Below are 11,152 nucleotides of genomic sequence, written 5' to 3'. Positions count from 1 at the left end.
AGACGATGAACACTTGCACGGTAACTCCTTTCGACATTTGTGATCTCTGATTAAAACATTTACATAAAAATTAATTAAAAGAAGATGATCACGAATTAATTAAACAGTCGTGGTCGCTTTATTTATTCAATAATTGCATAAAATAAATAAAATAATCCTTGTATTCTTTTTTTCTAATTTTTTTCCTCGTTCACACTTGTTTCTAAACAATACGCATAATAATTTAATTGAATTTCAATTTAATTGGAATTGATATAATCGATGGGCACAAAAAAATGCGAAGGGATCAGAGAGATGTGTACAGCGAGTGTGCGAGCGTTTTGATAGTACCTATCACCCGTAGAAAAAAGATCTATATATATAAATATAAATATTATATAAAATATATCCATATATGTTTTTTTGTATAATCTTCATTTGTATATACTGAAAAAAATAATAAAAATTAAAAAATAATTGGAAGGATAACATTTTTCACATTGTTTTTACTTATAAAAGCTGAAGTTTGAGTAAGATGAGAAGAAATTACCTATCTACAGGATGTATCTCAACGTGCGAAATTCTAGCCCTGTGATTTGTAATCTCTAAACTCCTTCCCCTTTGAAAACTGTTATAGTTTTAACATTTTCGTATTAGAATTTTTATTTGAAGATGTTACAAAGACTCTATTAAAATATACTTATCGTGTCAGTTCTTCCATACCCTGTATATGAAATATTGTATAATGTAATCGCAAATTCACTTTTATATTTTGTTATATGTATTTATATTTGGTTATATATAGATTTTTTTACCGGGCATATTAGTTGTTATTGTTGCAAAATATCTCTTGTTATAAGTTCACGTAAGATTTTGTAAAATAAATATATTTGTATATATACATATGGAAACGTACGAGCATTGTCGTTTATACTTGATTTCTACCCTTCCCCGATATTCCTCGATAGAAGATATCACGATTATCCACGAAATACAATTAATTGGTGTATAGCCGCGGTCATGAATGAATTTTCAAGTCAGTCGAAAGAGATAGAAAGAAGTCGAATATAACGATAGGAACGCGCTGACACAACCGATTGTTGAATTACGACATATCGTAACGACGTCAGTTGGCTCATCTCAAGCATACTAAATACATATTTAATATACCTACATATATATCGCATATGCTGACGAAATATAAGTTAGCAGGATGCGCGTAAGAAAATGTATATACATACAATAGCAATGAAAAAGTTAAAAATGAATTTAGAATTATTCTTCGGTCTAACTAGATCACGCATTATTATTTAAATAAAATTTGTGGAGAAAAGAATTTGATGATTATTATTATTACGTATGTACATCTCCAATAATTTATATTATTTATATTATTTATATTTATATTATACTGACATATTTTCAATAAGAAGAATCTGTATACATATAGCTAGGTAATAAGTAAAAAATAACTGATGATGCAAAATAAAGCTAAATATGGACACTTTTTCATTTGATTAGATTTTATATACACAGAAAAAAATGATGTTATGTTAATGACATTAGCAAATAACAGAAATAATTCCTAATATAAATTAACCTTGTTAATTCAATGGCAGTATTAATGAAATAAATGCTCTCGATTTAATAAAATATTATTTGTTTTATTAATATTATTACTAAATTAATAAAATTGTTTTCAATAAAACAATGCCGTTAATACATCATTTTTTTGCTGTAATAATAGTTTTGTGAGTTTTTTATACATATTATATACTATATACTATTTATTTTATACTATACTATGTATTTTATATTACGTATTAATTATATATTACAAATTTATATAAAAATCGCGTAATATAAAATATTGCAAAATTAATATCAATTAATGTATTACAATCTTGTATACTCACAAACGGCAGTAGTTCTATCCAACTGTAAAATATATTGGTTTTTAAGAATATTCTTTGTGTGTGCCACATCTTCCTCAGTACTAAGGAAAGTACCGGTATCGGGATTCTCGCTTAACGACGATTGTCGGTATCGTTGCGAAGCCTTTTCTTATATGGCTTATATGTACATACGGTGACCATACGTCCTTTATTGTAAAAGACAGTCCTTTATTTTAGGTAGCTTTTAGATTTATTTGTTTCTTCAAAATTCAATTTTGTTATTTATTTCTCAATATTATCCTTTACTATCCTTTATTTTGATATTACGGGAAATTATACGTTCTAATGTTATATTAATGAGCAAATTTTTATGAAAAATATTTTACATCTCATGACATTAATTATTTGGTACCAGAGAGATTGGTACCGCTAGAGATTGAGGGGTTCGAGGGGGTTATTACATCTGCGGAGTTCTTTCACCATCTCTATAGTTAATCGATGGAATGTATAAATATATATATATATATATAAAACTACAATTTGTTTTTGTTATAATTATAATTTATATTTCTTAATATTTTAAATTAAATTTATTCAAACTAAAGTTATTTTCATTTTTTATTTTTTCGAACCTTTTATTATTTTAGATCAAGAGTTTGTTCCAATACTGCAGTTATAGAACCAGTTTCAATTAAATTATCAGAAAACTGTGCATTATCTCAATTTAGGTTGTACTATACTATACTGTGTAAGAAAATTTTATAATACACATAATCTTGACAAAAAGTGGTTAAAAACTGGTTTAAAAACATATGTAGAAATAAAGCTCTAAAATTTTCAGAAAAACTAATTTTCAGAAAAACTAATAACGCAACAATCACCGACAATCGTCGTTAAGTGTTTGAGAATCCCGGTTCCCGGTACAGAGGGAAGCACTATATTCTCCTATAGTCGTAATAAATTGCTCGGAGCAGTCGGAGCACGTCGGCTTTCTCTGCGCTGACGAGATCACAATTGTTTTTCTCAAGCGAAAATTCTGCAAGAAGCAGAAATTAAAATACAAAAATGGGATTAGGCGGCACGCTATATAATCTCGTTCTCAAACGCACTTCCACGTTCACGATCGTCGTTTTAGCTTCTGCCTTCGCATTCGAAAGAGGATTCGATATGGCATCCGAGAAAATTTTTGACGCTATTAACAGAGGGGTGAGTGTCCACTTGTGTTTTCTGTCTTTATTTGTGCTTTCTGATCTTTCGGTTCTTACGTTTTCTTCGATATCACGTCCTTATTCGTCACCCGATGTCGAATGTTCTCTAATTGAGGTTAGTGAGCTGAAATGAGGTTATGTCACGGAAAATATTCAATATAACGTAATGACACAATTTTGTAAAAAAAAGAAAAAAAGGAAGAAAAACCATTAGATAATAAAAGAATTTACGTCGTATATTATAATGTGTAAATTATTGTACGAGATGAAAAACATGTTAACGTTTTGATTTACGTTTTGACATCTGAGGGAAATACGACACTGATTGCATAACAGATATCTGCTTCTTCTTTCAGAAACAATGGAAGGACATTAAACACAAGTACGAGAATTGAATGGGATATATTAGGGATAATATATGTTAGATCTATTTAATAGATATTCTGGATATGTAAATAAATAACAAATTATGTGAATCAACCTTGGTAAATTTATTCAGTTTCTGTAATATATTTTTATTTTGTGTATTGTCGCAATATTATAATATATGAAACGATATACGATATACTTCATATTTATTTCAATTCATTGTTTATTTGTATGTAAAGAAGTAAACAATCATTCTGTAGTTGTAACAGAATCATTTTTGTCTTAGAAAGCAGTATATGTCCAGGATGGGGCACAAAATGTCATACCATTTAATTATCTTATAAAAACTTGTGAAGTATTGCGACTGATGTGACATATTGCGTCTCACCCTGTAAGTGATAATCCTGCATATCTTAAGCATTTTTTAAAACAAACAAAAATAGTTTACAAAAATAGTTGTAGATGAGTAGTAGGCTTATTTCTAAATTGTTCTGGAATTGCCCGCATTAGGACCCATGAAACGACCAGCGAAAAGAGTCTCGCTTGTTACCAGATCAACAATGGCAAAGATAAATGGTCTGTTTGCTCTGAAAGTTGGCGCCATGTTAGCCATGAGTGGTACAACCACAAGTTCTGCAATTTAATGAGCATAATTAGCACAGCAATGTGCAAGGCAGTGTACTGCAATATGTGGCAATGCATTGAAAGGAATCGAATAAATTACGCTTATAATTACCTGTCACCGCAGCAGCGATGGTTCCCTCCTCGTCAACTTCTATTTTAGCATTTTGAATTATATTTCCTATTCGTAAGTAGTCATTAGATGTGATTCCAGTGAAATTTGCTGCCGGGCTGAAAATGTCTTGTACGCCCATCTGAAACAAATAATATTGTTGATTTTATTTAATTTTTTTGCAATAATTTATAGGTGAGCATTTAAATTGAATTATTTAAATGTCTTTAAAAGAAAGTATTAAAAAATGTTCCAGAATATTATACCGTAAAAGGGAACAAGTAATGGTAAAATCAATTTTCAAAAAGTTGATTTTTTAAGATCACATAAAGGTTTTTAAATATAATTTAAATAAATTTGTATAATTTTTCAAATAATATAATTCTTTTAGTTATTTTACATATAAAAGTGTTAAAAAATTATCAAAAAATTAATAGTTTACAAAATACTTTATATTACATGTTATAAAATAAGCTAGAGTATAAAATATCTTGTAAACTATTAATTTTTGACAATTATTTTTTTATACTTTTATACGTATAATAACTAGAAAAATTATATTATCTAAATAAAAAACAAATTATACAATCCCATTAAAAAGAATAGTGATGTGACCTTTATGTGATCTTAAAAAAATCGATTTTTTCAAAAATTGATTTTATCATTATTTGTTTTTCTTAATTCAGATGATAGAATATTTTTTTCTAAAATGTTTTTCTTTTCAAAATATTCATGTGTCTTAATTTAAATGCTTTATCTTGTAGTGACACTAACAATATCTACAATAATAAAAAATAATTATGTAATTTAGAAAAATTGCATAATTGTTGCTACTAATAGCTGCAATTAATAATTATAATAAAGACAACTATAATTTGATCACAAAGTACAAACAAAAGTTATTTATATTATATTTTAATAAATGATAATATTAAATATATAATTTATATTAAATATAATTAACCGTAATTAATACTTACGTGCGTCAAAGGTGAATGCAAATCCAATTTGCTCTCGATGCTAAATCGCGGAATACCAAGTATCAGATCAGTTTCGTTAAGACTAGTCAGCAGCGTTCTCATCGGTGCATATGACAGATCATTAGACAGAATGTGAAGATGCGGATCGCTCTCTTCATGAGATGGGAGGAATACTAACATAGACGTTCTGCCATTCTGAAATATTAATTTTATGAGCCAGTTTATAATGAACATTTTTGAAAATTTTGTTTAATTTTGTCTAATTTTCGACACATTTATTAAAAAGAAACATTGAAAAACTAAAATATACTCCCTCTAGAATAAATTAAAATAAAAAATGTGAAACATTAAATACATTTATTATGTAATAAATAATATAATAAAATATATTAAATATATATATATATATATATATATATAAGTTTATTATATTATAATATTACATAAATATAAATTAAGTTTCGAAAATATTTCAAAATGAATTTTTAGAAAGATTTAGTAGATATTGCGAGACATTTTGCGTTTAAAAATAGATGTACATTAGATAACTATATATACGTTGCGTGAAAGCATTGAAGTCTTCGTGTTAATTTACAAATGACGTAAGATTCAAAGCTTACCGAGTACGGGATTTCCACTACATCAGCGTCAAGAGAAGCTATATAGCCATATCGATACTTGGAAGCGTTCTCCATCATAAAAACATCTTGGCAGCCGCTCTGAGGAACACGGAAGCACCGTACACGCGTGGCGTCCCTGTCGAAAGCTTTCAACCATCGTCCCTTGAAGTACAAGGCCGAAGTTAACACTATCTGGGTATCGGCGCTAAGAGTGCCTGGAACACCATTAATAAAATGCCTCTAAACTGAAAGAACATTCGTAATTTCAAATCTGAAAAAAGCGTTTCTTCAATTTTCTCAGAAATTCGGAGACTCAAAATTACTTGTGCTTAGAAAGGGAAAGTATCTTCCGCTATACTTAATACAACTTAAGTTAAATACCTGGCTGGATAATCGACTTGATGTTATTCCGCGTGTTCTCGCGAACCCACGAGTTGATGATGTTGGCTGCGTCGTTTGCATTTCCGAAATTCAGCTGTTGGACATCGGCTCCGTAATAATTACGCAAGGCGGTCATATAATTAGTAGATACCGCGAGAGACGGATTGGTCCACAAACGAGTTGCTACGTCGATTTCCGTGCCATTTTGTTGACTCTGAGAAATAATGCGAAAATAACGTGAAGAGGAAAGTCAAGCAAGTTTCTAACGGAAAGAGGCGATTGCATTGCGCGATCGATAAGTCCGACGAATTTTCTATGTTAATTCAAAATCAATTTATTCTGTTGCCATATGTCACATATTTATAGTATCGAAATTATACCGATTTTCAATTATGCGTTTGATTTAATTAAAATCAATAAGGATATATCTAAAATACTTTTAGGGATGTAAGAGCGCGTCTCGCTATTCTCCTGATGATATATTCATCTGGCGGTAATCTTAGGGCTGCAAGAAGCTCGTGACGTGTTTGACCACCCGTGCCCTCCACCAGACTCGTAAGGGCGATTTTCACGCTGGCGGGAGATAGTATCAGATTACCCTCGACGGTCTCGCTTACTCTCTATGGCCATCATCACGAAATTTTCATGAAAAAGAACAAAAACTATTTAAATGTACTTTAAATGGACAAGAAAATTATTTTTCATTATAGAAATTGAAATATAAGATTGAATAAGATCGAAATATAAAAACGTTAAGGATTTAATCAAAAGGATTTATTTTCTTTTTATTTTTACCTTTGAAAATCTAATAAAAAAGGCTATTTTCAACAATTTTTTTTTAAATTATGCGGCGGATTTTTAGAGACTCTTTTGTAAAGTTTATTATAAATATTCTCTAATAAAAATTTTTCTTAGAATTCTTTATATAATTTTTCAGTATAAATTTTTGCTATATAAATTCCAGAATTTTTCAGAATTTCTGTATAATTTTATAATTTTTCAGAAAATTTTTCAGATTTCTTTTATATGAAGTAAAACACTTTTCAAAAGCGCTGAAAAAGTAAACACTTTTTCTAAAATGCTTTATATATATAAATTTTGAAATATTTTAAGATATTTTTAAAAAATTTTATTCTATAATTTTTGAAGAAAGTTTATAAAATTTGAAAAGTATTCAAATAAGTATTTTTTTAACAATTTACATAAATTTAGACTATAAAATATTCTTAAAAATATTGTAAAATATAAAAATTTTTCATCAGTTGTAGAATTAAATTTAATAAAAATTTGGTATAGATATATTCATTAATTTCAAAGTTTTCAGCGTATTAAAGCATGTGGTGCATGATATCTTAATGGTATCTGAATGATTTGAAACAGAAATTTAAAGAAATTTTCATTTATGTTTATATTAACTGAAAGAAAACATAAACCTAGGATTTTCTGAAACTCTAAAAATTAATTTTTTTATCTATTAAAAATTTTGATGCAAAAAATCCAGTTATTATATATTAACGATTTTAATTTTTCGAGATTTATGCTTTTCTTCAACTATTTATAAATAAAAATTTCTTGGGATTTCTATTTCAGATCATCCAAAGCTGAGATATCTTACATATCAAGTTTGAATACTAATAATTTTAAAATTAATGAACATATTTATATCGAAATTTTACTGAAGATAATTTAATATAATATTCAATAAACTTATAAAAGTCTATAAAAATCTGTCGCATAGATTAAAAAAAAAAAATTCTCAAAAATAACTCTTTTTTTATTAAATAATTTTTTTATTAAGTCTTTTTTATTGGGCATTTAAAAATAAAAACTTCCTTAAACTAAGAAATTAATTCCTATAATTTTAAAAAATTCAAATCTATAATATTTTTACTTTTTTGCCTCAATTCCTTTAATTCTTTTTTTTCGAAACTATAATGCGGAGTTACGTCTTATGTCTTTTCCTTCGTTTGTATTTCTCTAAAAACTTTCCTCACCTGCAGGAGATGAATGTTGAAAAACGAGTATCGATCCTCGGTACTAAATGCAGCTGGAACTGTTGGAAATGTTTTACATTAATAAATACAGTACATGATTTATAAAATAAAATCGTTAATTTTATTTTTGTTGTTCGATACGCATTCCTTATCATCGCGTTTTTATAGCCATTTCTACCAATGTAGAAATGGTTATAATGCCCCAATGTTTAACTTTAATCTTGGTTTAACTTATTTTGTATCTTTTTCTAGTTCTAAGAATTAGAAAAAGATAAAAAATAAATAAAAAATAAAAAAAATAAAATAAAAAAAAAAGTTAATTTACATTAGTACACGGAAAGAACGATTTTGTTGAAAGACCTAAAAATTTTGCTAAAAACAGATCTGAAAATAATTTTTTATTGAATCATAAAAATAATTTGTTGGAATGTTAAAACTGATAAGTATTGCTATAAAACGTTTTGATATTCTAGCAATCATTTTGACTTTTGCACAAAATAATTTTGATTATTGAACAAAAATTATTTTCAGATCTGGATTCAGCAAAATTGTTCTTTCCGTGTAGGAATTGACATTAATGGCACATGAACGCGATTTATTACTCTGATTACGTTTAACCGCGGACGGACATCCATAATCGATCTCGCGCTGCACTGATTAGTCGCACGTAAATTCCGAGAGCGAGTGGAAAACGGCTCTGGAATAGTTGTATGAGAAATACAGACGTGCAGGAATGACTAAACAATCGTCACGTAACTTGGCGTATCGAGAATAATTTTTCCTTCTCCTGTCGAACTGACTAACAACGAGCGATAAGAAGCCCATTTATACATCTGAACGAAATAACGGCGAAGATAGTCAAGGATGATAATGCCGGATAACTAATCGTGAGGGACGCCAAGTGACTTTAACGAGCGTTGCTTCACCTTGCAAGCGATGATGTAATCGTAAAAAATGCGGCCTGATAGTTATGAGCAATTTTGACTTACGTTATGGAGCGTAGACGAGGTTTGAGATATTATTGAATATTTACACATCACTCGATCTGTTACGAATGCAAACGAGACACCGTCAGAAGAGCAAAATACCGCGAGACGACGATGATAATCTCGAAGTCGATAAGCATACGAAAAAATTGCGTAAAGATCCGAAGATTAAATCATATTTATCGATAGATTTTTCAATGATATTACATAAATGCTACTATGAAGCCCCCAGGTGATGAATGCTTAATTAAGATCAGAATATGCCTAATTGTAAATTCCAAGCAGATATTCTAACATTTCTAACCCTTAAAGACTGTTAAAAAACGTCTAAAACTCGTTTTTTTTCTACTGTTCGCAAACGATACCTGCGAGGAGACACCAGGAGATCCATAGCGGCAGTGAGGACATTCTCGCGATTTGGTATCCGATATGTAACTGGCACGCCTCTGAACATGTATCAACATATATATCTCTCGCGTGCGGCTCTCTCGACGAGCAGCAGATGAGCATGAATATAACGGAAACACGATTGTCGGCGAGTGCTAATAGCTAAAGGCTAAACTTCCGGCGCGAGAAGTCATCCCCACTTTATGACTGGATCCTGCCTCATTAACAACTTCTCATCGTGATGTAAACACTACTATACGCTTCGACGCGCCGACAAATCGCCGTACGTCGCTCGAATCGTACATCGAGGATATACGCAAAATAAATTCTCGTAACGTTACGCGATATTGACACGATCGGAATGAAAAAAAAACCGAAACGGAGAATGAAGCGAAAATAATAGGAACGGACTTCGGGAACGATCGAACTTTTATTTAGCCACTGACGCAATTACTTAACTCTCATTGTCGGATAAAAATGGTATTGTGAATAGAAATTTCCGGGAAAAAAATTTCCACATATAATTATATATGTCCATATATGTTTCTTTCCTTTATAAAATTATTCTTTAATACAAAATTGATACTAATAAGAAGGAAACATAAAAAATAATTAAAAGAATAATTTTTACATTATTTTTTTTACAAAAAATAAAGTGAAAAAATGAGAAAAATTGCTCATATATAATCATATATAAATGATTAAAAATATACATATGTAATTATGTATGAACAATTTTTCTCATTTCTTCAAACTTGATTTTTTGTAAAAAAAAACAATGCAAAAATTACTCTTTTAATTATTTTTTGTGTTTCCTTTTTATTAGTATCAATTTTGTATTAAAGAATAATTTTACAAACAAAAGAAACATATATGAACATATTTTGCATATAATTATATATAATTATATGTGAAACTTTTTTCCCGGGTAAACGTTTATAATGAATACGTTTTAGTTTTTTCTAATTTTTTTCAGAAATGTTTAATACACGTAAAAAGCAATTAACTAATTTTTGTATCGTTTGAAGCGATATAAGCTGATAACTGATGCATGACGCTACAAATTAAATAATCAACAGCGAGCGCGTCAAAGAGATGTAATTCTTGGTAAAACTGAAACAAAAAATTAAAAAACTAAAATTATCTCATTACCTTTTTTTATAAACTACACACACAAACACACACACACACACACACACACACACACACACACACACACACAAAACACAACACAATTTCAGTGAAAATAATTGCTTGAATGCTTGCGTGTTGATGTGTAAGAAATTGTAATTATACACACGCGATGTGAACGCAGTTTCAATTAAATTGGTTGACTACAAAATTTATAGAAAAAATGGTCGCCGTTAAATTTTCGCGATCGATCCTTCGTAACCGCGCCGGCTATTTCCGATCTCGATTACGAAAGAGCTGAATTTAACTGATTCACACAAATGGAATGCGCCCACCACTTTCACGGTTCCCAAGGAGCCGCTCGAACACGTGTCGCGCGAGGCGCTTCGATGTTACGTAATAACAAGGTGCCAGCCAGCGTTGTCTTGTGACAAACGGAGCACGTGGACTCTCGAATTCTGAGAGCCCCTCATTAATGACACGAGAAAG

At 29.6% G+C, this 11,152-nt stretch overlaps 2 protein-coding genes across 3 annotated transcripts in view; one reads left to right on the top strand and one right to left on the bottom strand.

Annotated features, from left to right (window-relative positions):
* The first annotated feature begins 2,798 nt into the window (after positions 1 to 2,798).
* On the top strand, positions 2,799 to 3,558 carry LOC105448450 (cytochrome b-c1 complex subunit 9). Its single transcript, XM_011686994.1, has 2 exons — positions 2,799 to 3,080; positions 3,439 to 3,558. Exons 1-2 carry the CDS (start codon positions 2,940 to 2,942, stop codon positions 3,475 to 3,477), a joined length of 180 nt encoding a protein of 59 aa, XP_011685296.1. The 5' UTR covers positions 2,799 to 2,939; the 3' UTR covers positions 3,478 to 3,558.
* LOC105448451 (heparin cofactor 2-like) overlaps positions 3,555 to 11,152 on the bottom strand; it is an 18,233-nt gene continuing 10,635 nt past the window's right edge. For both annotated transcript variants that reach the window (XM_011686995.1, XM_011686996.1), the window contains exons 9-15: positions 8,160 to 8,218; positions 6,603 to 6,785; positions 6,166 to 6,379; positions 5,785 to 5,999; positions 5,165 to 5,359; positions 4,188 to 4,326; positions 3,555 to 4,084 (exon numbers count right to left, since the gene is read on the bottom strand). In XM_011686995.1, the coding sequence (XP_011685297.1) occupies positions 3,933 to 4,084; positions 4,188 to 4,326; positions 5,165 to 5,359; positions 5,785 to 5,999; positions 6,166 to 6,379; positions 6,603 to 6,785; positions 8,160 to 8,218 (1,157 nt within the window). In that variant the 3' untranslated portion in view covers positions 3,555 to 3,932. The remainder of the gene's footprint in view (positions 4,085 to 4,187; positions 4,327 to 5,164; positions 5,360 to 5,784; positions 6,000 to 6,165; positions 6,380 to 6,602; positions 6,786 to 8,159; positions 8,219 to 11,152) is intronic.

This window comes from Wasmannia auropunctata, unplaced genomic scaffold, assembly GCF_000956235.1.
Source record: "Wasmannia auropunctata unplaced genomic scaffold, wasmannia.A_1.0 LD336085.1, whole genome shotgun sequence".
NCBI classification, from domain to species: domain Eukaryota; kingdom Metazoa; phylum Arthropoda; class Insecta; order Hymenoptera; family Formicidae; genus Wasmannia; species Wasmannia auropunctata.
The sequence above is the reverse complement of the archived record's forward strand: the minus strand, read 5'-3'. Positions and strand labels throughout refer to the sequence as shown.

What these genes read in the sequence shown, in the direction of transcription:
- LOC105448450 (XM_011686994.1), top strand. Translation starts at nt 2,940, where the DNA reads ATGGGATTAGGCGGCACGCTATATAATCTCGTTCTCAAACGCACTTCC. An exon ending in TTGACGCTATTAACAGAGGG is followed by an intron (nt 3,081 to 3,438) that starts GTGAGTGTCCAC and finishes TTCTTCTTTCAG; the next exon opens with AAACAATGGAAGGACATTAA.